This window comes from Phyllobates terribilis, unplaced genomic scaffold, assembly GCF_046119375.1.
Source record: "Phyllobates terribilis strain yellow unplaced genomic scaffold, ASM4611937v1 Scaffold_12__6_contigs__length_324123572, whole genome shotgun sequence".
Lineage (NCBI taxonomy): Eukaryota > Metazoa > Chordata > Amphibia > Anura > Dendrobatidae > Phyllobates > Phyllobates terribilis.
The window spans coordinates 10,337,892-10,364,786 of NW_027362772.1; the positions used below are offsets into that span (position 1 = coordinate 10,337,892).

At 45.3% G+C, this 26,895-nt stretch overlaps 1 protein-coding gene across 2 annotated transcripts in view; it reads right to left on the reverse strand.

Moving 5' to 3' along the window:
* Nucleotides 1-6,882: 6,882 nt before the first annotated feature.
* LOC141171898 (uncharacterized) overlaps nucleotides 6,883-26,895 on the reverse strand; it is an 819,676-nt gene continuing 799,663 nt past the window's right edge. Inside the window, exons 1-7 of one of the 2 annotated variants that reach the window (XM_073655534.1) lie at nucleotides 23,130-23,214; nucleotides 11,851-12,000; nucleotides 11,620-11,721; nucleotides 11,422-11,545; nucleotides 11,250-11,338; nucleotides 10,961-11,051; nucleotides 6,883-8,541 (exon numbers count right to left, since the gene is read on the reverse strand). In XM_073655534.1, the coding sequence (XP_073511635.1) occupies nucleotides 7,904-8,541; nucleotides 10,961-11,051; nucleotides 11,250-11,338; nucleotides 11,422-11,545; nucleotides 11,620-11,721; nucleotides 11,851-11,958 (1,152 nt within the window). In that variant the 5' untranslated portion in view covers nucleotides 11,959-12,000; nucleotides 23,130-23,214 and the 3' untranslated portion in view covers nucleotides 6,883-7,903. Of the gene's footprint in view, nucleotides 8,542-10,960; nucleotides 11,052-11,249; nucleotides 11,339-11,421; nucleotides 11,546-11,619; nucleotides 11,722-11,850; nucleotides 12,001-23,129; nucleotides 23,215-26,895 lie in introns of those variants that run through there. The other variant, XM_073655533.1, reaches the window with a different exon arrangement.

A 26,895-nucleotide genomic window follows, 5' to 3' on the forward strand; every position in this document is an offset into this window, starting at 1 on the left:
TCCTGAAAACAATGTTCCCATTATTAGGAAGTGGGTCTCCCATACTGTTTGCCTATGCAGTGAATGCAAGGGTTGCCAAAAATTGGGAGGCACTCCAATGCCCCTTGAAAGAGACGTAGAGGGCCTCATGAAAAAATGTTCCCATTATTAGGAAGTGGGTCTTCCATAGTGTTGACCTATGCAGTGAATGCAAGGGCTGCCAAAAATTGAGAGGCACTCCAATGCCCCTTGGAAGAGACATAGAGGGTCGCATGAAAAAATGTTCCCATTATTAGCAACTGGATCTCCCATAGTGTTGGCCTATGCAGTGAATGCAAGGGCTGCCAGAAATTGGGAGGCACTCCAATGCAGCTTGGAAAATGCGTGGAGGAGGGCCTCATAAAAAAAATGTTCCCATTAGAAAGGAGCTGGTCTCCTATACTTGTAATGCCCATGCACTAAGTGTATGGGCTGACAAACATTTACCCCTGGGGGGTATACATGAACATAGTGTATAAAAATTTTTTTTTACGGGCATCATAAACACCCTTTAAAAAAATGATGTGGGTGTTGTACCGGTCACCCTGGTGATATGGTGGTGGAGGATGAGGATGACCAGGAGGATGACAAGAGCAAATAGCCCAAATCAGGAAGCGTATACCCAACAACTGCACTCTTCTGGTCACAAATCCTTCCCAACATCTGCAATGTAGAGTTCCAATGCGTTGGGACATCACACACCAGTCAGTGAGCCGGAAGCTGCAAACGCTGCTGAAGCACGGCAAGGGCAGTGGAAGCTGTAGCTGACTTTCTAAAATGGGCACACAGGTGGTGTACTTTGACAAGCAGATCCGGCACCTCCTGGTAGCTTTTGAGAAACCGCTGAACCATGAGGTTAAACACATGGGCCAGGCATTGTACATGTGTGAGCTCGCCTCGCCTCGCCTCAGTGCCGCCACCAGGTTTCGGCCATTGTCACACATGACCATGCCTGGCTGTAGGTTCAGCGGTGTCAGCCACAGATCTGCCTGCTCTTCCAGAGCTGTCCACAACTCTTGAGCATTGTGCGGTTTGTCGCCTAAGCATATTAGCTTCAGCACAACCTGTTGCCGCTTGGCCTAAGCAGTGCTTCCTGCTTGTGACTGATGTGGTCATTTCGGAGATGGAGGCTGAAGAGTAGAAGGAGGCTGAGGAGGATGAGGTGCAGGAGCTGTAGACTGTGGGGGCAACCCTGATTGACCTTTGGCCTGCAATCCTCGGCGTCAGGAGGATGTGTTCAATCTCAAGGTCCGACTGGGTCCCGGCTTCCACTAAGTTAACCCAGTGTGCCGTCAGCAAGATGTACCGTCTTTGCCCACAAGCACTTGTCCACGTGTCCATGGTTAGGTGGACTTTCCCTGTAACTGCATTGCTGAGGGCACGGCTAATGTTGTGGGACACGTGCTGGTGTAATGCGGACGGCACACCGGGAGAAATAGTGGTGGCTGGGGACCGTGTACTGAGGGACGGCCACCACCATCAGGTTGTGGAAAGCTTCCATCTCCATGAGCCTAAAAGGCAACATTTCGAGCGAAACCAGTCGCGAAATGTGGGAATATAGTAGTGTGGCCTGGGGTATGGACAACTGAACCCCGCGCTGGGACAAGGACATGTTTGCTGATGGTGCTAGCTGAGTGTGCAACGACAGGTGTAGGGCAGGAGGCATCTTCACATGCACTATGGACAGGGGATTGGCTTGCATGCACAACAGCAGAAGGAGCAATGGTGCCATCCGCAGGCACTGTTCCTGGACCCTGGGGTTCGGCCCACAAAGTCGGGTGCTTTGCTGCCATGTGCCTGATCATGCTGGTGGTGGTCAGGCTGGTAGTTTTGCTACCCCTGCTGATGCTGGCCTGGCAGGTGGTGCAAATGGCCTTTTTGAAGTTATCGGCAGTCTTTAAAAACAACCAGACTCGGGAAGACCTAACAGTTGTACTGGCAACTTCCGTCGTGTTGGTGTTACGAGGAACGATTGCCCGCCTTCTGTCTGTGGCCACCACACTGCTTCTTCCTGCCTGTTGGGGTGCTCAGCCTCCCTCCCCCTGTGTGTCCTCCTGCCAAGTTGGGTCAGTTACTATATCATGCACCGCCTTGTCTTCCACTTCCGCACCCTGGTCCTCCTCCTGACTTTCTGGCAATTGTGTCTCATCATTGTCCACCTCTTGTGACACTTTCCCACCGTTGCCTTCGTGTGACCTTGGCTGCTGAAATATTTGGGCATCGCTACATGCGATCTCCTCTTGCCCCGCTTCAAGTGGACCAGGCAAGAGGCCCGAATTTATAAATGGAAAAGTGAACAGCTCTTCGGAGTGTCCAAGTGTGGGATCAGTTGTCTCTGGGCAATCGGCATGGTGGGAGGAAGGAGGATCAGGGTGAAGAATATGCGGTCCGGACTAATGGCTACTGAGACTTGACCGTGTGGAAGACAGGGTGGTGGTGGCTAAGTGACTGTAAGCATTATCTGCTATCCAACCAATAACCTTTTCACACTGCTCTGTGTTCAATAGTGGTGTACTGCGGTCCTCTATTAATTGGGACAGGAAGGTTGAGAGAGAAGATGTGGGTGTTTGTTGTGGCACAATTTCAGCCTGCCCATGGTCTCAGCCTCTGCATGCACCATCATGTCCAGTTCCCCGTCCGTTGCCACATGCCTTGCCCATTTTAAATGGAGGACAATATCTTCCACGCTCACTACAAATGGCTGAATTTGGAGCGAACTTATATGTGATCCATGTGACGGACAAACCACAGTTTTAAACAGCTGGCCTGTAGGTAACTATTTTTAACAGCGCCGACCTTGTGTCAGTAAGTTCACTGACCCACTGAAAAAAAATTTCAATGGAGGGCAATGGAGCACAATTATATGTGATCCATGTGATGGACAAACCACCGTTTTAAATAGCAGGATTTTTACCGCTGTAATATGGAAAGGACCTGGCTGTATTCTGCAGTGCCAACAAGCAAATGGCACAGAAAAACGGTGTTCTCTGGATTGACTTTTAAGCAAATAGTCAGGATAAAGATAAAAAAATGATTCCTGGCCCTTAATACCTGGGGCGATTTCTACAAATATCTGTAAAAGCACCAGCAGACAGAACTGGAATGGAGCCTTTTGCTATGTGCACTGCAGTCCCCCTGCCTGCCTAGCATGGGGGAGCTAGCTCTGATATAGACCTGATGACCCTGTGTGGCCAGCCAATCACTGTAATGCCACAACCAACATGGCTGCGGCTTTACAGTGTGTGGCAGACAATCCCGGCATGTTGATTGGCACTCTAAAGAGCGCCAAACATGCAGGGAGGGGACCCGAGCTCCCACCGAGCAACCCCGGAAATACTCGGCGAGCGCCGAGCAGTTGCGAGCAGTGAGATGCTCGGGCGAGCAGTTGCGAGCAGTGAGATGCTCGGGCGAGCAGTTGCGAGCATGCTGGCTCATCACTAGTTACGGTTCATTACAACATTCCACTCTAAAGCTACAGAATTACGTGACTGTCTTAACAAATCATGGCCCATCTTAATGGCTGACCCCATATTGGCAAAAAATCTACCAGAGAGACAGCAAATCACCTTCAGAAAGGCAAAAAATCTCTGTGATCATCTTATGAGAAGCCACTATTATCCTACCACTCCCCCTAATTTTTTGAAAAGACCACCTCCAGTAAATGGATGTGTACCATGTGGTTGATCTGTGGCGTGTCTTAATGTCGAACATGCTAACTCCTTCACAGATTCCCAGGGCTCTAGGACCTATTACATCACCAAACGGATAACTTGTACCTCTAAAGCGGTGGTCTATTATGCGACATGCTTCTATCCTAAAATCTAAGGCTCACAACTAGATAACTTAAGACAAGAATACGTGAACACGTCCTAGGTATTGAAGCGGCGGTAAATGAAACGGATATTTCTACGTTAAAACTATTCCCAAGCATTTTAGAATACACCATAAGTGTGACGCATCTAAACTTAAAGTTCGGGGTATTGACATGATCACCACTAATATTAGGGAAGGTCGAGTGAGCCAACTATTAGCCCAGAAAGAGAGCAGATGGATTTGGACTTTGATCACCTATATCCACATTGTTTTAGCTATTTTATTTGTCTTACCTTTTTATCTAGTATGGTCGGGTAGTAGGTAATAATTTCTATCTGTCAATGACGTTGAGGACTTCCATTCTGCTATTGGATAACTGTAACGGGTCCGGGAGGCGGAACCTCTGAGCTACTATACAAGGGGGCGGCCCTTGTAAGGGAGCGGGTGGCAGTCTCTGGATGAACGGACAGGGAGATACGGCAAGTGATCAGGGCAGTCTCTGGGTGAACGGACAGGGAGATACGGCAAGTGATCAGGGCAGTCTCTGGGTAAGGGGTAGGTACGACCTGTGATGGCAGAGCCTCCGGGTAGGCTAGCAGGCAGATGGTAGATGGGTGCTCCCAGGTGAGCAAGCGAGAGTCTCTGGAATAGCAGGTGGTCACGGCACGTGACGGCGGAGCCTCCGGGCTGGCAGGCAGGCAGGTAACGGAGAAGCGCTCCCAGGTGAGCGGGCAAGAGTCTCTGGAATAGCTGGTGGTCACCGCACGTGACAACGGGACCTCCGGGCTGGCAAGCAGGCAGGTAACGGAGATGCGCTCCCAGGTGAGCGGGCAAGAGTCTCTGAGATAGCTGGTGGTCACAGCACGTGACAACGGAGCCTCCGGGCTGGCAAGCAGGCAGGTAACGGAGAAGCGCTCCCAGGTGAGCGGGCAAGCTGGTCCATAGACAGACTGACCGGAGTAGTAAGGCAGACCGTCGGACCTCAGGCAAGCAGGCAGGTAGCTGATATGCGCTCCCAGGTGAGCGGGCAGGCTGGTCCTTAGACAGACTGACAGGAGTAGTAAGGCAGACCGTCGGACCTCAGACTGGCAGACAGGTAACAAGTATTCAGGCAGGAATCAGGCAGGTAACTGGCAGGAATCAGGCAGGTAACTGGCAGGTAACTGGCAACGGGACCTGAGGGCTGAAGCACAGGTGAGACACAGGTGCAAACAACATTGCTCGGGCACCTCCATTTTGGAGGAGGTGCCTTATATATGATGAAGTCCTCCGGCCATTGGCCGGGGACTCTTTAGGGCGGCGCGCGCGGCCCCTTTAAGAGGAGGGGAGCGCGCGCGCGCGCGCCCTAAGCACAGGGGCCGGGAAGGAGCGCGCGCTGAGAGCAGAGCAGGAGGAGGACGCCGGGACGGAGCGCGCGCTGACAGCAGAGCGGGGGGAGGATGCTGGGCACGGAGCAGAGCGGTGAGAGGAGCAGCGTCCCTGCCTAGCAGAGGGCAGGGACGCCGGCACTACAATAACATGGACATAATTGCTGGCACTGTGTTGTCTCTCAAGATCTGTAACTTTTTTCCTGTGTGAGCATTTTGTCCAGTTATTATTGTATATATTTCGCATTTATAGATCGATATATTGAGAGATATTTTCATATATCTTATTATGCATTTATACTATGATCTCATATAATCGTGTTATACTTCATGCTTTTCTTAAATATATACTTTGTTTTGTCATGGCCAATTAACTTCTCTGACTTATATAGAACTGGCTATCGCCCCCTTAGATACATATATACATTTGGGCTATGCTGTTATTGACAGTTTACCCCATTATGCTTGTTTCTTTTTCTCTCCGGTTGTATTTGACTATATGTCTGTGGACTGGGCGGTACGCATGGCTTCACTGTTCTCTGTGGTGTCCTCGCTGGCTGTATCAATCTGTGCTCCATGACGAGCGGTCACGTGGTTCCCCTCGTGCTTGCGGAGTAATGGATCATATGACGCGGTTGCCATAGATGCGGCGGTGTAGCGGTGATTGCCATGTGTCATGCCACGCCCTCCCCACACCCATTGGCGGAGAGACTACACACCCCCTTTTCTATTGGCTCAAGGGCCCTTTTTAAACCTTACCCACCTTCATTGACGCCACCTCTTGATGAAGGCAGCCATGCCGAAACGCGCATCAGGGTGAGCGCAATTGAGGAGCGTGTTCACATCCACTGTGGCTGTAAGTATTCTATAGGGTTCATGCTACACTCTTTTTGCTGCCGTTCTTTAATCTTTTTTTCTACTTAGGTGCATTTTCTAGGCTTTAATATGTATTAGGATATATTTTTACCCTGTTGCCTAAGAGTCAGGTCACTGATACCACTTATAAAGATCTGCTGTCCCCGGTATGAGCTATCTATATTAGTCCCTATATATAGTCAGCGGTGTGACTAACCTCTTATATAGCAACTACTTCTGACCTACCTCATAAGCACCTGCACTTTTATTGAATGCTTCACTGCATTTTAACAATATATTCTTATTTTTTGGCAGCCCAATTATGTATTTACATCAGAAAAGAATCATGGTAATTTGTCTCATGCTCCTCATTAGTGCTCCTCCATTGTTTTACTATTAACTGTCTCTGTTTCTGCGATTCATATTTTTTTCCTGTATAAATTATAATTAATAACATTTTGTAATTTTTTCACTATTATATGGGACTCTGACTTGAAGTTTTTTCCTCGTTTCTTATGTATGGAGGAGGATGTGGGGCCCATTATACTGTATACTGGTTGGCCCACGACTTTGTCAAAGTTTTCATGTTTTGAGTTTTACATTCCTGATGTAGAATCAGTCTGGGTAAATGTACATGGACATGGCAATAATGGAAAGCTGCTAACTGGACTTTGCTACAAGCCTCCTAATATAGCTGAACACATAGAGGATGAAATGCTGCAACAAATTAAAAAGGCAACAAAAACAACTCATGGTGAAAAGTGTTGGATCCCTTGAAATTGTTCCAGTAAATGAAGTAATTCTCCCAGAAAATTATTGCAATTACATGTTTTGTTATACACGTTTATTTCCTTTGCGTGTATTGGAACAACACAAGAAAACAGAGCAAATAAGGCAAATTGAACATAATTTCACACAAAATAGGCCGGAAAAAATTGTTGGCACCTTGCCAAAATTGTGGGTAAACAACTTTGTTTCAAGCATGTGAAGCTCGTTCAAATGCAATTGTGGCAAGTAACAGGTGTGGGCAATATGAAAATCCCAACTAAAACCAGATAAAAAAGGGAGAAGTTGATTCAATCTTTGCATTGTGTGCATATGTGTGCCACACTAAGCATGGAGAAGACAGAAAGAGGAGAAGAGAACTGTCTGAGGACTTGAGAACCAAAATTGTTGAAAAATATCAACAATTTCAAGGTTATAAGTCCATCTTTAGGGATAAGCATGTTCCTTTGTCCAAGGTGCGCAGCATAATCAACAAATTTACAACCCATACAGTCAAATATGGTGGAGGTTCAAAGGTGTTTTGGGGTTGTTTTGCTGCCTCTGGCACTAGGTGCCTTAACTGTGTGCAAGACATCATGAAATCTGAAGATTAGCAAAGGATTTTGGGTCACAATGTAGTGCCTAGTGTCAGAAAGCTGGGTTTGCGTCCTAGGTCATGGGTCTTCATACTTTACTTTCCCCTTGTTGACAGTGTGTTGCAGCCTCCCCTCTGGTTCCTCAGGAGGTATGAGAAACTCCTCAACGGCTTATTAGGGAGTTAGGTCTGTGGTGGCGTTTTTAGTTGTACAGCTAGGGCCTTTCTTGTCTGTACAGAGACTAGTTGGGTGTAGTTGTGGCATTCTCCTGTGTGTGGGTTCTCCCGTGGTTATCAAGATACGCTTTCTGGTTAAAACATTTCCCACAATCTGAACATGAAAAAGGCTTCGCCCCTGTGTGGGTTCTCTGGTGCTTATCAAAATCAGATATCTGGTTAAAACTCCATAAGAGTTGATTTGTCTGGAAAACATTTCCCACATTCTGAACATGAAAATGGCTTCTCCCCTGTAAGAGTTTTCTGATGTATATTAAGATATGATTTCTGTACAAAAACATTTCCCATAATCTGAACATGAAAAAGGCTTCTCCACTGTGTGGGTTCTCTGGTGCCTAAGAAAACTAGATTTCTGGTTAAAACATTTTCCACATTCTGAACATGGAAAAGGCTTCTCACCTGTGTGAGTTCTCTGATGTGCGATAAGAGTTGATTTGTCTGTAAAACATTTCCCACATTCTGAACATGAAAATGGCTTCTCCCCTGTGTGAGTTATCTCATGCCTGACAAGACTTGATTTCCGATTAAAACATCTCCCACACTTGGAGCAAGAAAATCTATTCTTCGCTGTGTGAATTTTTTGATGTTTAAGAAAAGACTTTTTGAGAGGAAAACTATTTCTATATTCTGAATGTGAAAATGGTTTCTTTGCATTAGCAGCAGTTTGTTTTTTAATGCTTATTTTGTGACTATGATTTTCCTTAGTAGTCAGTAATGAATCAGAAGACAGGACGTGTTTCATAGGACCGGATGACAGATCTTTGCTGTGAAGGGATGATGGTAAATCTGGAGAAACGTCAGTCACTTCAATTGTATCCTGTGGGATCTGAAAATTATCTGATTTGAGAACTGAAGATGTCAGCTGTCCCTCTGATCTCTGGGTACAGACATCTGCCAAGAATAAAACCAATTATTATTTTTTAATAAAAAATCCTTGAATTTTATATTTTTTAACATTTCTACTTAAACTGTCTGTAAAAAAGGGCAAGTGATATAAAAAAAATTCACTTATTCACCAGGACAATGACCATCTAATAGAAAACCTCATAGGATGAAGCAGTGGAGCGTGGTGTCCAACTGTTTGTTCATTCTGCCTCCCAAATATGGAGTAAAAGGCGCAGACTCTATCCAGCCACTAAGATTAGGTAGCCTGGGACCAGTAGTACCATCCAGTCTGGCGGTATGGGTGTGTGTGCTGTCCAGCTGGAGTAATCTGCTCCCTGCTTCAGCCATTTGGAAAGCACCGCACCCTACTAAAGCTGGAAGCATATTGCCGGAAGCTGCCAGATCCAGCCTTGTTCTCCTCTGGTTCAGTCCTCTGTGATCAGCTCCCGGCTTGTGTATTTGGTTCCTGTTGTGACCTCGGCCCGTTTACTGACTACTCTTGTGTCTTCTGATTTTGTATTTTCTCTGCCCTCCTGGTTGTGATCCGGCTACCTGACTATTCTTCTTCCCATCTCACTCCACAGAACAGCAGGTAACACCGTGGCCCAAGCCTGGGGGTCTCTGTGTAAGTCCAGATCCATGTAGAGGGGTTAAAGGGTGATGAGCAAAGTAATTTGTGAAATCTGTAAACAGGGTAGACAGTGACAAGTCAGTTTGTGGTGGCCATCTTTTGAGCTGCCAGGTGACCATGAACAGCGCCCCCAATACATTGTGTCTGCGAACTATTCCAGGAAAATCTGCATTCCTAATAGCTAAATGGCGCTCCTTCCCTTCTTACCCTGCCATGTGCCCAGACAGTAGTGTACAACCGTATATAGGGGATTGTCAGATTCAAGAGAAGTTGGAAATAATTTGTAAGGTCCATTTGTCTCCTATTATCCTTTGTGAAGAATTACAAAGTTATCACCACATAAAGTGACACACGTCAGATTTGAAAAATGGGGCCTGATTAGGAACATAAAACTGTCTGCGGGAAGGGGTTAAATCAGAGGATTACTGAAGTCAAAAACTGTGAGTATAGACAACAACACATCTACTGAAATGATCAAACTCAACAGTCTTCATCAGAGAAAAATGAGTAACTAGTGGAGAAACCTCTCTGGGGTAATTAGAGTCTGGGGCTCGGGGGCTCTTCATCATCTAAACTATCGTAAGGGACAATATTTTCTGTCAGATGAGTGTCAAGAAGAAATATTAGACATTTAAAGTGAAGTTTTTTACAATACTGCAGAGCTGAGGGGTCTTAAATTTAGATCTCTGGCATTTGGAAAAGGCAATGGAGATCTTTATTCAAAGACTACCAGGGAGTTACAGAGACACATAAGTGAGGCCGGCCGATCCCACCACAATCAGACTATCATACAGAATGAACTTGTAAAAAAAAGAAAGAATATATAAACATGTTACATCTCCAACAACAAAGTATATATAAGGGAGAAATCCAACACTAAACCGGAGTCGCACTCATTTATGGTGGACCATTGGAGGTATGTGAGTCCTGATCAGAAGAGTAGAGAAAGTATTAGTGCCCCCATTTCAGGTGAGATTGTGCTGGAATCTGAATTCTTTAGGATTGAAAACATAATGGAATTTATGACATGGAGTGAATCCATGAAAAGAGGGCTCGAGCCATGCCACCACATCTCCTGCAGGTGTGAATAGATGTATATTACAGCCATCAGCCAAGCACAGCTTAGAGAGATATCATGGCACAGGTGTAATGTTTTTTTTGTGTAGGTTATCGCAATCCTGCTTAAAGTTAGTTGGTTTAAAAAGAAATTGAAAAGTCAGAATAAAGGGAAACTCTGTTATTATTGTACAGAAATTCACACTTGTCCCTCACTGAACATTTAATATTGTCGATCATAAAAGTGAAGTTTGGCCAGAAAGACTGGACCTGCTCTTGTAGGGACCGTATGAGCACATTCAGCCGCACAGAAGGGAGAGAAGGTAGATTCATCCAATAAGATATCAGGGATCTAGGAAGCCAACAGCATCATTACCCTCCGCTTTCTCTTACAGGCCCATCAGAATATTTTTCTTCAAGTGATTTTCTCACTTGTCAGCACTTTCTACGTACGCTGTCATTTGGCTTTGTAGTTTACAGACCTGGGCAGGTAACGGTCAGCGTCTACTAATCCCAGGGGGTAGGTGGATCCTCCAGGTTGTAAGTTATATAGAAAAGGGCTTTCACAATTACACAAAGTAAATTGAATATTTTTGGACGGAGGAGAATGTTGTGGTTTAGCGGCAAAATGGTGATCACACGATTGTGATACGGCCGGACTACACCACCGATAAAGCAGCCAGAGCCGATGACTGAGAAGAATCTGTGACTTCTCTGCATTTAGTGGTCACTACTCACCTGGGTAGTCATATGTAGGAATCTCCTCCTTACACCGCTCATCACCCCTCACATATGTCTCTGTAGTATTAATATGGGTCAGATCTTCACCCTGAAACAAATATTGTAAAAGTCACAGACAGATGGAGAAGTCACATCTATGATCAGCTCTAATCCTGCCATCTCCACCGTTCTCATTACACAAGTAGAAAACATATAATACTGGTGGATAAAACAAGACTGAAGACATGACTTTTACAACCGTCTACACATCATAGGGAAAATCTCATGACATCTTCTCTCTATCTACCTGAGGAACATTGGGATCTTCTTGTTTACAGTCCTGTGGAAGAAAAGGACGGGAACATCTCTCTGGTGTTGTCCTTTTAATGGCTAGATCTGGAGGAAACACATACAGGGACTGAATTCATTCTTTACATACAGATAATTATAGGCCGTGTGTATTTAATCCTGTCCATTACCTGGTGATGTGAGGGGCTGGGGAACCTCCATCATGATGTCCTTGTACAGATCTTTGCGTCCTTCTAAATGCTCCCACTCCACCATGGAGAAATAGAAGGCGACATCCTGGCACCTTATAGGAACCTGACACATACAATGATACCGTCATCTCCCCGATCCCTTTATAGTGTTACTGTACAATGTCCCAGCAGTGTCACCTCTCCAGTCAGCAGCTCAATCATCTTGTAGGTGAGTTCTAGGATCTGGTCATTGATGTCCTCATGTATCAGGGGGTGAGGTGGAGGCACCGTGATTAATCTCTGGTTATGGAGAGACACATTAATAAATCTCATTACAGACATTTCCAGAGTCCTCACCTCTCCAGTTCTGTTCATCTGTTATTCCCATAGATAAGAATGATGTAATGTGACGTCATCAGAATCTCTCACCTCTCCAGTAAGCCGGAAGAGGATCTCTAGGGCGAGGTGTAATATCCTCTCCACCATCTTGTCCCTGTCCATATCCATCTTTGATAGGTAAATCAGGAAAATTTTCATATATAGACGATCTTCACTGAGAGGATCCGGTATTGTAGACACCTGAACGAGAAGAAGATGAGCCGATGTAACATCATAAAAATCCTGTGTAATAATACAATTACTGGAGATAATAAGGGAAACATATGAGGAGATTTATTATTTTTTATTTAGTTTTTTCTTTACATCTAGTAATAAAACCTTTATATTTTAGGCCACAGACAACAAGCGATTTCTTCCTCGAAGTCTGCAGCTGAATACGTTTCTCATAGACTCACCTTCCATAATTCTCGTCTCATTTTCCGTCACTAGAATTGGAATTAGCAATACTGCAGGAGATATTTATTTCACGTGACATGAGAAATAACTACTTCATGATGAGGAAACATCTTCTACTACGGATCTAAAACCATATTTGGAGACAGTCCGTCACTGACTACATCTCCACTGGCCGTCTGTATGAATGTTTCCCGTCTTCACCGAACTGTAATCTTCTATCAAGTTAGATCTCGTGTCTGATTCACACACAGAAGTTTGAGGCTTTTATAAAAGCTGTTTTGTTTGCACAAATGCCGTGGACAGAAATAATTTGATACTAAAGTCTACATGTACAGTGTATTATGGGTTTTATTTCTAGCCTTAGGCTTTCTTATAATACAAGAAAAAAAACAGAAAAAAAGCAGATATTAAAAGGTTTCAAAAGAAAATTTGCACCAACAATTCTTGTAAAAAGAAAAAACATGCAAAAAGCAGAAGACACATTTTGTAATTTTTTAACATGTTATGAACTCTTTTGGGCACCAGAACATAGATGTACACCTCAGGGATGGCGCAGGTGCAGCTGCAATAAAATCCCTGGCAGTTTAACCACTTGCTCCTGCAAAAAGCAAACATGGCATCTAAGAAGGTGTGACAGAGTTTGGCTGAATGCCCTCCTCCCCCAAGTACTGGGCCTGTAATGTACAAAAGTCTATTAGGCCGGGCCAGAGGCAGAGTTCCATAACTTACTTTTTAACGCCTCCATAAACATTAGACTAAAGTTACATGGAAGCACTGATTTTGGTCGACTATATAATGTATTTGGGGACCTCCCTACAGATGCAGTCAGTCATACAAACCACAGGAAAGCTGGAATATTTTTGTATGGGGGAGTCTGGAGAGATAGCTGTCTGCCAAATGATCGTTCAGCCAACACTTATCTCATGTGTATGGGGCAGTTAGTATTACACTGACAGGCAGTGATAATACACGGCACTACAGCAGTAAAGTGCATCACCTGAGCAATCAGAGGCTTCTGTGTTGTATGATCGCACTAATGAGAGTTATTTTAAAAAATTTATAAGAAAAAAGGTTTAAAAACAGTTTTAAAGGTGAAAATATCACAGTTTTAGCAAAAATAAATATTTGTCACTATAAGGAAAACATGCATATAATGAGAAAATGGAGAGGGAGGTCAGCTCACTGTTTATTTAATGCACCTTGTCTGAAGAACACAGCATGGAGCCGCCCTGCCTAAGGGGCATAATGGGGGCATTACACTGTGTGGGGGGCATCATACATACTGCATAAGGTGCATAATGGGGGCATTACACTGTGTGGGGGCATCATACATCCTGCATAAGGGGCATAATGGGGGCATTACACTGTGTGGGGGCATCATACATCCTGCATAAGGGGCATAATAGGGGCATTACACTGTGTGGAGGCATCATACTGCATAAGGGGTATAATGGGGGCATTACACTGTGGGGACATCATACATTCTGCATAAAGGGCATAATGGGGGCATTACAATGTGTGGGGGCCATCTTATATCCTGCATTAGGAGCATAATGGGGGCATTACACTGTGTGGGGGAATCATACATACTGCATAAGGGGCATAATGGGGGCATTACACTGTGTGGGGGCATCATACATACCGTATAAGGGGCATAATGGGAACATTACACTGTGTGGGGCATCATACATCCTGCATAAGGAGCATAATGGGGGCATTACACTGTGTGGGGCATCATACATCCTGCATAAGGGGTATAATGGGGGCATTACACTGTGGGGGCATCATACATCCTGCATAAGGGGCATAATGCGGACATTGCACTGTGTGGGGGCATCATACATCCTGCATAAGGGGCATAATGGGGGCATTACACTGTGGGGGCATCATACATACTGCATAAGGGGTATAATGGGGGCATTACACTGTGGAGGCATCATACATCCTGCATAAGGGGCATAATGGGGACATTACACTGTGTGGGGGCATCATACATCCTGCATAAGGGTATACAGCGAAGGGAAAAACGCGATCAAAACTACTCAGCAGGTGATTTAATCATAAAATATAACTTTTATTAAATATATAATTAAGAGAAAAGTACACCAAAGAATATGACAGAGACAGTGCAAAACATACATATCTAAAATACCATCATGCTCAATGGACACAGAGGTCCACGATTGAGATACCCACAAGGTCTATAATACTAGACCCTAATGCACCTAATCAACTGATCTCTAATATGTGTAGCCCAGGTAGTGTATATCTAGTGATCAAAATTCATTCAGCCTAGCTGTATGGCAGTATAGAAGTGTAGATGACCACTTAGTATAATACTAAAATATACCTGGGCTGAGGGCTGACTGAGGGGATGCTCTCACGTGGACTACGCGTCCACCCCGACGCGCGTTTCAGCGTTACCTTCTTCAGGGGGCGTGTCCTTATAAACCTACCATCGGCCAATAGGATGATGTGGGCGGATATCTAATGACGCGCATAGCGTCTCCGTCGCCTCGCAACCCGCAATGCCGGCGTCATGCGGAGGATCCACCAGCAGTCACGTGGGCCCACGTGACCCGCAGGTCCTAGCATGAAGACGTCGGACAGCGCGGGTCACCCTCAGCAACAGAGAACGCCTGCACGTACCTGTCCAAATACCGCACATATATTATTGGGATTAAGCCAAATGTTGTTTGACCCTGATAAGGGTCCATCTTATAACTACCCACAGCCACCTCATAACGGAGCATAGTAAGAAATCTCCCAAGGGGAATATAAATACAGATATATATGGTAGTGTATCCATTTTTTAGTATGTAGCTACCCACAACCACCTCATGACGGGGCATAGTGAGAAGTCTCCCAAGGGGAATAAAAATGCAGGTATACGTGACAATGTATATCAGTGTGGAGACAATTTCACACATACAACGGGACTCGTCATATGTGCAAAAATATGACTGACATCAGTATGTTATCGTGGCACTAAGATACTTATTGAAGATAGGTAGTCATAATAGTATTGTATAGATAAGTTACATTTCAACAATAATATTGTCTAATAGCCAAGAGTAGTGATCACATATACATATGAGGACACAAAAAACATGTCCCCTGCCCCATAAATATAGGAATCAAAAGGATGTGATGCCTTAATGAGGCAAGAAGTTACCACTACAGTGGAAATCACAACCATGTACACTATAATACACAGTCACCTAGAAAATGGAAATAATAAAACATGATAAAATACTTCAATTAAACAAAGTTCACAATATGAACAAGGAGGCTTGTAGGCTTGGCGATTACTGTGCGAAAATATCACGAATTCTTCTTCTCCTCCACATTCACTCATCCATAACGGACCGGATATAGTACGGACACAACCCTCCAGAGGGAAAATTCACAGACCAATAGTGATGGATAAAACTGTAAATAACATATAATAAAATAATAGACTTTAAAAACACAGCAATGATATGTAATAGGTAGAGTGGAAATCAAAGAAAAGGAGCAAAGCTGAGACTCTCATTCAGTCCATGCGGGTGTACAGTACCTAATCTCCAAATCCATCTGGACTCTAACTGAGCCAAACGTTGGCTCAGTTTACCTCCACGAATACCAATTTTCAAAGCGTCAATCCCTCTGACCCTCAATAGGGAACTGTCACAATTATGGCAAAGTTTAAAATGTCGTGGTATCGTCCTGAGTGTGGAAGGATCCATACAGTCGACTGCCGCCAAAATCCCCAACACATGCTCCCTAACTCTCACTTTAAGTTGCCGTGTAGTTAGGCCAACGTAAATTAATCCACATGGACATGTGGCATAATAGATAACGAAACGTGAGGTACAAGTAATGCGGCTCCTAATGACATACGTCACTGTACCAGCAGCATTAGAAAAAGTATCAGTACATTCTATATTCGGACAGGCAACACATCGGCCGCATGGGAAACTTCCACACTCAGGACTAGAAGCACCAAAAATTGTAGTAGTTCCAGATTGAAGTTGGTAGTGGCTGTGTACCAGACAGTCACGAAGGTTTTTAGAGCGGCGCACAGCAATAGATGGGTGGTCTGGGAGAATTCTAGACAATACAGGGTCAGCCAAAAGGATGGGCCAAGCTTTAACCAAGCATTCCCTCATCCGTCCAAACTGTCCATGATAATTAGTTATAAATCTTGGTTTATCCTCTAGTTTAGAGATCTTTTTCTTCTAGAGCAAATCGTGTCTATTGGAATGCTTAGCTTAGCTCAGTTAGAGTCCAGATGGATTTGGAGATCAGGTACTGTACACCCGCATGGACTGAATGAGAGTCTCAGCTTTGCTCCTTTTCTTTGATTTCCACTCTACCTATTACATATCATTGCTGTGTTTTTAAAGTCTATTATTTTATTATATGTTATTTACAGTTTTATCCATCACTATTGGTCTGTGAATTTTCTCTCTGGAGGGTTGTGTCCGTACTATATCCGGTCCGTTATGGATGAGTGAATGTGGAGGAGAAGAAGAATTCGTGATATTTTCGCACAGTAATCGCCAAGCCTACAAGCCTCCTTGTTCATATTGTGAACTTTGTTTAATTGAAGTATTTTATCATGTATTATTATTTCCATTTTCTAGGTGACTGTGTATTATAGTGTACATGGTTGTGATTTCCACTGTAGTGGTAACCTCTTGCCTCATTAAGGCATCACATCCTTTTGACTCCTATATTTATGGGGCAGGGGACATGTTTTTTGTGTCCTCATATGTATATGTGATCACTACTCTTGGCTATTAGACAATATTATTGTTGAAATGTAACTTATCTATACAATACTATTATGACTATCTATCTTCAATAAGTATCTTAGTGCCACGATAACATACTGATGTCAGTCATATTTTTGCACATATGACGAGTCCCGTTGTATGTGTGAAATTGTCTCCACATTGATATACATTGTCACGTATACCTGCATTTTTATTCCCCTTGGGAGACTTCTCACTATGCCCCGTCATGAGGTGGTTGTGGGTAGCTACATACTAAAAAATGGATACACTACCATATATATCTGTATTTATATTCCCCTTGGGGAGATTTCTTACTATGCTCCGTTATGAGGTGGCTGTGGGCAGTTATAAGATGGACCCTTATCAGGGTCAAACAACATTTGGCTTAATCCCAATAATATATGTGCGGTATTTGGACAGGTACGTGCAGGCGTTCTCTGTTGCTGAGGGCGACCCGCGCTGTCCTGCGTCTTCATGCTAGGACCTGCGGGTCACGTGGGCCCACGTGACTGCTGGTGGATCCTCCGCATGACGCCGGAATCGCGGGTTGCCGAGGCGACGGAGACGCTATGCGCGTCATTAGATGTCCGCCCACATCATCCTATTGGCCGATGGTAGGTTTATAAGGACACACCCCCAGATTGAAACCACACCCCCTGAAGAAGGTAACGCCGAAACGCGCGTCGGGGTGGACGCGTGGTCCACGTGAGCGCATCCCCTCAGTCAGCCCTCAGCCCAGGAATATTTTAGTATTATACTAAGTGGTCATCTACACTTCTATACTGCCATACAGCTAGGCTGAATGAATTTTGATCACTAGATATACACTACCTGGGCTACACATATTAGAGATCAGTTGATTAGGTGCATTAGGGTCTAGTATTATAGACCTTGTGGGTATCTCAATCGTGGACCTCTGTGTCCATTGAGCATGATGGTATTTTAGATATGTATGTTTTGCACTGTCTCTGTCATATTCTTTGGTGTACTTTTCTCTTAATTATATATTTAATAAAAGTTATATTTTATGATTAAATCACCTGCTGAGTAGTTTTGATCGCGTTTTTCCCTTCGCTGTATACCCATGATTAGCGATTTGTCTACAGTAATGTCATTAGGTGCTAGCTATGGAGCTTTAATTATTATCTAACATGCACCTGTTGAGAAATTTTGACTGTATCCTGCATAAAGGGCATAATGAGGGCATTACACTGTGTGGGGGCATCATACATCCTGCATAAGGGGCATAATGGGAGCATCATACATACTGCATAAGGGGGATAATGGGGGCATTACACTCTGTGGGGGCATCATACATCCTGCATAAGGGGCATAATGGGGGCATTACACTGTGTGGGGGCATCATACATCCTGCATAAGGGGCATAATGGGGGCATCATACATACTGCATAAGGGGGATAATGGGGGCATTACACTCTGTGGGGGCATCATACATCCTGCATAAGGGGCATAATGGGGGAATTACACTCTGTGGGGGCATCATACATCCTGCATAAGGGGCATAATGGGGGAATCGTACATCCTGTATAAGGGGCATAATGGGGGCATTACATTGTGTGGAGGCATCATACATATTGCATAAGGGGCATAATGGGGGCATTACACTGTATGGGGACATCATACATCCAACATAAGGAGCATAATGGGGGCATTACAATGTGTGGGGGAATCATACATCCTGCATGAGGGGTATAATGGGGGCATTACACTGTGGGGGCATCATAAATACTGCTTAAGGGGCATTACATTGTGTGGGGGCATCATACATACTGCATAAGGGGCATTACACTATGTGGGGGCATCATACATCCTGCATAAGGGGCAAATTGGGGGCATTACTCTGTATGGGAGCATCATACATACTGCATAAGGGGCATAATGGGGGCATTACACTGTGTGGGGGGCATCATACATCCTGCATAAGGGGCATAAAGGGGGCATTACACTGTGTGGGGGCATCATACATCCTGCATAAGGGGCATAATGAAGTATTACACCGTGAAGGGGCATCATACATACTGCATAATGGGGGCATTACACTGTGTGGGCATCATAAATACTGCTTAAGGGGCATTACATTGTGTGTTGGCATCATACATACTGCATAAGGGGCATTACACTATGTGGGGGCATCATACATACTGCATAAGGGGCAAATTGGTGGCATTACTCTGTATGGGAGCATCATACATACTGCATAAGGGGCATAATGGGGGCATTACACTGTGTGGGGGGCATCATACATCCTGCATAAGGGGCATAATGGGGGCATTACACTGTGTGGGGGCATCATACATCCTGCATAAGGGGCATAATGAAGTATTATACCGTGAAGGGGCATCATACATACTGCATAAGGGGCATAATGGGGGCATTACACTGTGTGGGGGCATCATACATCCTGCATAAAAGGCATAATGGGGCATCACACTGTGTGGGGGGGCATCATACATCCTGCTTAAGGGGCATCATATATACTGCATAAGGGGCATAATGGGGGCATTACACTGTGGGGGCATCATACATCTTGTATAAGGGGCATAATGGGGGCATTACACTGTGTGGGGGCATCATACATCCTGCATAAGGGGCATAATGGGGGCATTACACTGTGTGGGGCATCATATATCCTGCATAAGAGGCATAATGGGGCATTATACTGTGTTGCCAAGTTTTTAGCAATGAGGTTCAGATAAGGCTTTAAAGAAGGCAACCACTTGTAGTATAACGTGATTTTATTTATAATAGTTAATTTGAAAGATAAAATACAGAATCAAAGGAATAGTATGATATTGCGTACACTTTTGTAGATTAAAGGTTACTAAGGCTAAATACTTATAAAGGTTACATACTTACTATTAGATAGCAGAAGAAAAAGATTTCCCTAGTAGCATGTACATCATCTGTCCGGAAACTTCAGCTGGAGAAGCGTTCAGCGATGGGCAGAGAATGCGTCTTAGGTCCTAAAATGTGAAGAGCGTCCTCTTCACAGGTCCACAATGCTTCTGCCATAACTGAATTCTTCAACAGCTTTTATATTTTAGAAAAAGGCTTACACAACCTAATATTACGTAAGCATGAAAGTTCATAGGTTGTTGTCCAACATCCCAATCCCGTGACAGTGGCCAGCTATCACAGATAAGCAATGCCGGACGAGACCTGTTCACGGACCATTCTTCTGTCATAATGTTTACATATGGTAAGAGTAAATCCTACACCGGGTTATAAATCAGAACAAGGTTTTCTTCCCAGACAGTATATTGTGTTAAGAAGCTATGTATCAGTGAGATACAGTCACAGATAAAGTATACCTTAACACAGAATATATAATCAGAATATTGATTAAAGGTTGGATACATCATAATGGGTTTCAGATAGCCACTTATATTTTTTGTACTACAATAAGCTTCTCTATCTTAAGCCATATGCCTGTAACTCTTATTTACAATATTGTGCAATCGTCTGTCTCTGGTTCTAGCAAACACAGCATATACAAAAGGCTAACTCCCTTCAGTAATAAAGATTAAACCTCAGACTGTTAGCAAACTTAAACTACAGCTATGTTTTAGTATGTCAGGACTAATGACCCCTAGTCTACTGAGGTAGGATAACTAACAATGTTGATGTCTGGTTCCTATTTTATTTCAATATGGATTTGAAATATAAAATAGCCATTTTTCATGTTCATACTACACATGCATCCTGCATAAGGGGCATTACACTGTGTGGGGGACATCAAATATCCAGCATAAGGGGCATTACACTGCGTGGGGGCATCATACATACTGCATAAGGGGTATAATGGGGGCATTAAAGTCTGTGGAGGCATCATAGATACTGCATAAGGGGCATAATGGGGGTATTACACTGTGTGGGGGCATCATACAAACTACATATGGGGCATAATGGGGGCATTACACTGTGTGGGGGTCATCATACATACTGCATAAGGAGCATAATGGGGGCATTACACTGTGTGGGGGCATCATACATACTGCATAGGGGTATGATGGGGGCATTACACTGTGGGGGGGCATCATACATACTGCATAAGGGTAATAATGGGGCTTTACACTGTGTGGGGCATCATACATACTGCATAAGGGGCATAATGGGGGCATCATACATACTGCATAAGGGGCATAATGGGGGCATTACACTGTGGGGGCACCATACATCCTGCATAAGGGGCATAATGGGGGCATTACACTGTGTGGGGGGCATCATACATACTGCATAAGGGGCATAATGGGGGCATTACACTGTGTGGGGGCATCATACATCCTGCATAAGGGGCATAATGGGGGCACTACACTGTGTGGGGGCATCATACATCCTGCATAAGGGGCATAATGGGGGCATTACACTGTGGGGGCATCATACATCCTGCCTAAGGGGCATAATGGGGGCATTACACTGTGTGGGGGGCATCATACATACTGCATAAGGGGCATAATGGGGCATTAGACTGTGTGGGGGGCATCATACATCCTGCATAATGGGCATAATGGGGGCATTACACTGTGTGGGGGCATCATACATCCTGCATAAGGTGCATAATGGGGGCACTACACTGTGTGGGGGCATCATACATCCTGCATAAGGGGCATAATGGGGGCATTACACTATGTGGGGGCATCATACATCCTGCATAAGGGGCATAATGGGGGCACTACACTGTGTGGGGTCATCATACATCCTGCATAAGGGGCATAATGGGGGCATTACACTGTGGGGGCATCATACATCCTGCATAAGGGGCATAATGGGGGCATTACACTGTGTGGGGGGCATCATACATGCTGCATACGGGGCATAATGGGGGCATTACACTGTGTGGGGGCATCATACATCCTGCATAAGGGGCATAATGGGGGCATTACACTGTGGGGGGGCATCATACATACTGCATAAGGGGCATAATGGGGGCATCATACATACTGCATAAGGGGCATAACACTGTGGGGGCACCATACATCCTGCATAAGGGGCATAATGGGGGCATTACACTGTGTGGGGGGCATCATACATACTGCATAAGGGGCATAATGGGGGCATTACACTGTGTGGGGGGCATCATACATACTGCATAAGGGGCATAATGGGGGCATTACACTGTGTGGGGGCATCATACATCTTGCATAAGGGGCATAATGGGGGCACTACACTGTGTGGGGGCATCATACATCCTGCATAAGGGGCATAATGGGGGCATTACACTGTGGGGGCATCATACATCCTGCCTAAGGGGCATAATGGGGGCATTACACTGTGTGGGGGGCATCATACATACTGCATAAGGGGCATTAGACTGTGTGGGGGGCATCATACATCCTGCATAATGGGCATAATGGGGGCATTACACTGTGTGGGGGCATCATACATCCTGCATAAGGTGCATAATGGGGGCACTACACTGTGTGGGGGCATCATACATCCTGCATAAGGGGCATAATGGGGGCATCATACATCCTGCATAAGGGGCATAATGGGGGCACTACACTGTGTGGGGGCATCATACATCCTGCATAAGGGGCATAATGGGGGCATTACACTGTGGGGGCATCATACATCCTGCATAAGGGGCATAATGGGGGCATTACACTGTGTGGGGGGCATCATACATGCTGCATACGGGGCATAATGGGGGCATTACACTGTGTGGGGGCATCATACATCCTGCATAAGGGGCATAATGGGGGCATTACACTGTGGGGGCATCATACATCCTGCATAAGGGGCATAATGGGGGCATTATACTGTGTGGGGGGCATCATACATTCTGCATAAGGGGCATAATGGGGGCATTACACTGTGTGGGGGCATCATACATCCTGCATAAGGGGCATAATGGGGGCATTATACTGTGGGGGGGCATCATACATACTGCATAAGGGACATAATGGGGGCATTACACTGTGTGGGGGCATCATACATCCTGCATAAGGGGCATAATGGGGGCTTTACACTGTGTGGGTCGTATGTATCTATTAGAGGAAACAGAACAGAAACCTTATGATTCTTATAAAGGGGCAACACAAGACCCCAAAAGAGTCTCCGTGCTGAAGGGGTTAATGCCCCCTGCGCCCAGTAATGGGGGTCTCCACATACCTCCACCTGCAGAGCCGCCACCACATATATGGCTGCTCTGTGCGCACAGGAGCTGTGTTGAGGTCACAGGAGGGGAGGAGTCAGGGGTCACATGATCAGGGGCCTCAGTGGATGCAGGACTCTGCTGTGCTGGTTGTCATGGTGCTGGATGAGCTGAAGTTTATGTGTGGGGTCAGGAGGGGTTTACAGTGTGGATGTAGCAGAGCCGCGGGTGTACGAGGTGTACGGAGCGAAGCCGGGTGTGAACGAGGTGTACGGAGCAGAGCCGCGTGTGTACGAGGTGTACGGAGCGGAGCCACGTGTGTACGAGGCGAACGGAGCGGAGCCACGTGTGTACGAGGTGTACGGAGCAGAGCCGCGTGTGTACGAGGCGTAAGGAGCAGAGCCGCACATGTACGAGGCGTAAGGAGCAGAGCCGCACATGTACGAGGCGTACAGAGCGGAGCCGCGCGTGTACGAGGTGTATGGAGCAGAGCCGTGTACGAGGTGTACGGAGCAGAGCCGCGTGTGTACGAGGTGTACGGAGCGGAGCCGTGCGTGTATGAAGCGTAAGGAGCAGAGCCGCACATGTATGAGGCGTACGGAGCGAAGCCGCGCGTGTACGAGGTGTACGGAGAGGAGCCACGTGTGTACGAGGTGTACGGAGCGGAGCCACGTGTGTACGAGGCGTATGGAGCGGAGCCGTGTACGGAGCGGAGCCACGTGTGTACGAGGTGTACGGAGCAGAGCCACGTGTGTACGAGGTGTACGGATCGGCCAATAGCTTATGAGCAACATACAATCCCCTAAAGTGACCCCATTTCGGACACTGTACCCACCAGGGAAGTCATCTGGGGTGTAATGGACGTTCTTATCCCCAGGTTTCTCACTGATTTCTTTACCGCTCGGTTGTGTGTAAATAATATTACATTTGCTCAGTGCCGCAGCGAGGGGCTCAGCCAGGGGAGGACACACCGCCGATGCAGCCGCACCCGGGCCCAGAGGTGGAGGGGGCCCATGCAGGAAGGGGCGTACTGCTCAGGCAATAGACCACGTAGCTGCTATGGGACCCCTCAGTCAAGGGTCCCGATGCTGCTTAACCCCGTCCACTCCCACCCGTAATGATTTTTGATACCCTGGGCAGAGTGCGGGAATTGAAAAAGGGGGCTTGTCATGCAGGAGAGGCGGCTGCCAATGAACCCTTCCCCTTCAGACTGATGAGAGCGCTCATTGGCTCCTGTGTCCGTCCTCCTGCAGGGACTTACACTGGGTAGAGGGTGGGGGAGAACAGTTCACAGCATCGGACAGCACGCAGGGGCAGGAAGCTGAAATCAGGCCTGTCTGCTGTGTCCCCTCCTCCACAGTGGGTCCTGCAGCCCTCTCCAGAAGACCCTGATATCATAAAAGATTAGTATAAGAGAGTACGTATATGTGTGCTGGGCTGCCACCAGGAAATTCAGGCCCCATGCTGGCAAAATTTTTGGTTCCCCTTGAGACTCCGCCCAGGCTCCACCCCAGCTCCGCCTCCACTCCTTGAACCTTCCACAGTCACACCGCCCACTCTTGGAAAAACTCCACTTCTGCACCAAGTCCTGAGGGTTTGTGCCCACGGTCAGGAGCCGCCTGTGTCCCAGAAGCTGTGAGATAACCACGTGGCTTTTGCCCTCATTTTATGCAATTGAGTGGCGCGATTTTTTTTTTGTAAATGTGGACTTAACTCATAGATGTTAGTCTGTGGAGAAAGTCCACATGTGAACCCGGAAGAGAAATCGACACGCTGCGGGTCTGAAAGACGCACCGCATGTCAGTTTCCACGGGTGATCCGCAGGTGCACAGAATCGCATAGTTTACATGCACTATTTTGTAACACCTGGCTGCTGCAGGTTTGATGCCGCATAAACACGCAGTGTCAAACCCGCAGCAGCTACTGACCGTGTGCACATACCCTAACAGTTCCCATAGAACACCAGATCACACACATAGCCAGCAGATTTTGTTTTGGCCAAAAGATTTTGTAAGCCGCCACCACGACAAGGTAGACTCTCCTGGCCGGGGCCTGCTCTACTCTAACCTATTAAACATTTCTTAAAATTTCCAGTACTCTTTTTAAGTATATTTTTATTTATTTTTCTTTAAGGGAATGTGTCACATACATTTTTTAAAATGACCAATAATATCACATACCAGGGACTAATACCGCCACACTATGACCAGACCACATATTACCACCACATATTACTACTGTACTACAAGGAACAAATAACACCACACGATGACTGGCGTACATATTACCATCACATTGTGACCGAATAATACCACGTACAAGGGACAAATACCGCCACAACATGACTAGACCACATGTTACCACCAGATAGTGACTGGTGAATATGGATCATTAATAAAAAAACACAATATCAATTACCATAAGAGCTATTATACACAGAAGCTCTGTACATAGTATACAGTGTATAGTGTCAGTGTCCAGGTAATACAGGGATCACCAGTGACATTATACACAGGTGCTCTGTATATAGTGTCAGTATACAGGTAATACAGTGATCACCAGTGACATTATACACAGGAGATCTGTATATAGTGTCAGTGTACAGATAATACAGGGATCACCAGTGACATTATACACAGCAGCTCTGTATATAGTGTACAGGTAATACAGTGATCACCTGTGACATTATACACAGGAGCTCTGTATATTGTGTCAGTGTACAGGTAATACAGTGATCACCAGTGACATTATACAGAGGAGCTCTGTATATTGTGTCAGTGTACAGGTAATACAGTGATCACGAGTGACATTATACACAGGTGCTCTGCATATAGTGTCAGTGTACAGGTAATACAGGGATCACCAGTGACATTATACACAGGAGCTCTGTATATAGTGTCAGTATACAGGTAATAAAGGGATCACCAGTAACATTATACACAGGAGGGAGGGTTAGGGAGCAGCAACACTGAATCCAAACAGGGTGAAGATAGTCCACTGAAGAGTGCCGGTTCCGCTGGTGAGCACAGCCATTTGAAGAAAAAGAAAAGGAGAAAATCGGCACTCCAACAGGTAAAATATGAAAAATCGTTATTGGACCATTTAAAAACAGGAGAAAAATGTAAAATTCTTACTCATTTCTGGTGCTGGGGTTGCATCCTTAGTCATAGGAGATAAGAAAAGGACAATTAAGTCATATATATACAAGCACAATGGAGTCACATGACACAAAATGAGAAATCAATTAGACATGCAAAAGGTGTGCAAGAAAAATCACAGCCACAGTTCACATTGAAGGCAATTAGATCAAATACAGACATGGTGATCATTGCAAGAATCACACAACAAGCTAGACATGCAAAACACCATGATGGTGAAAAATAAGATAGAATTAAACCTCATACTCTTGTTCATGCATATTTGTATCACACTCTGTATATAAACTGTTTATTGCAGGAAATTTGTGTAAAAACTACCGATGTTAGTTACCAGGGGATTAGCCCAAATAAGAACACAGCTCCGAGATTAAGTATGCAGGTGAGAGATCACAGGGTTAAAATATTGCAAATGCCATCAACCGTTATCACAACCAAACCAGAACCAATGGGACCAGTTTACAGTGGGTCCGGAAAGTATTCGGACCCCTTTAAATTTCTCACTCTTTGCTTCATTGCAGCCATTTGGTAAATTCTAAAAAGTTCATTTTTTTTCTCATTAAAGAACACTCTGCACCCCATCTTGACCAAAAAAAACACAGAAATATAGAAATTTTTGCAAATTTAT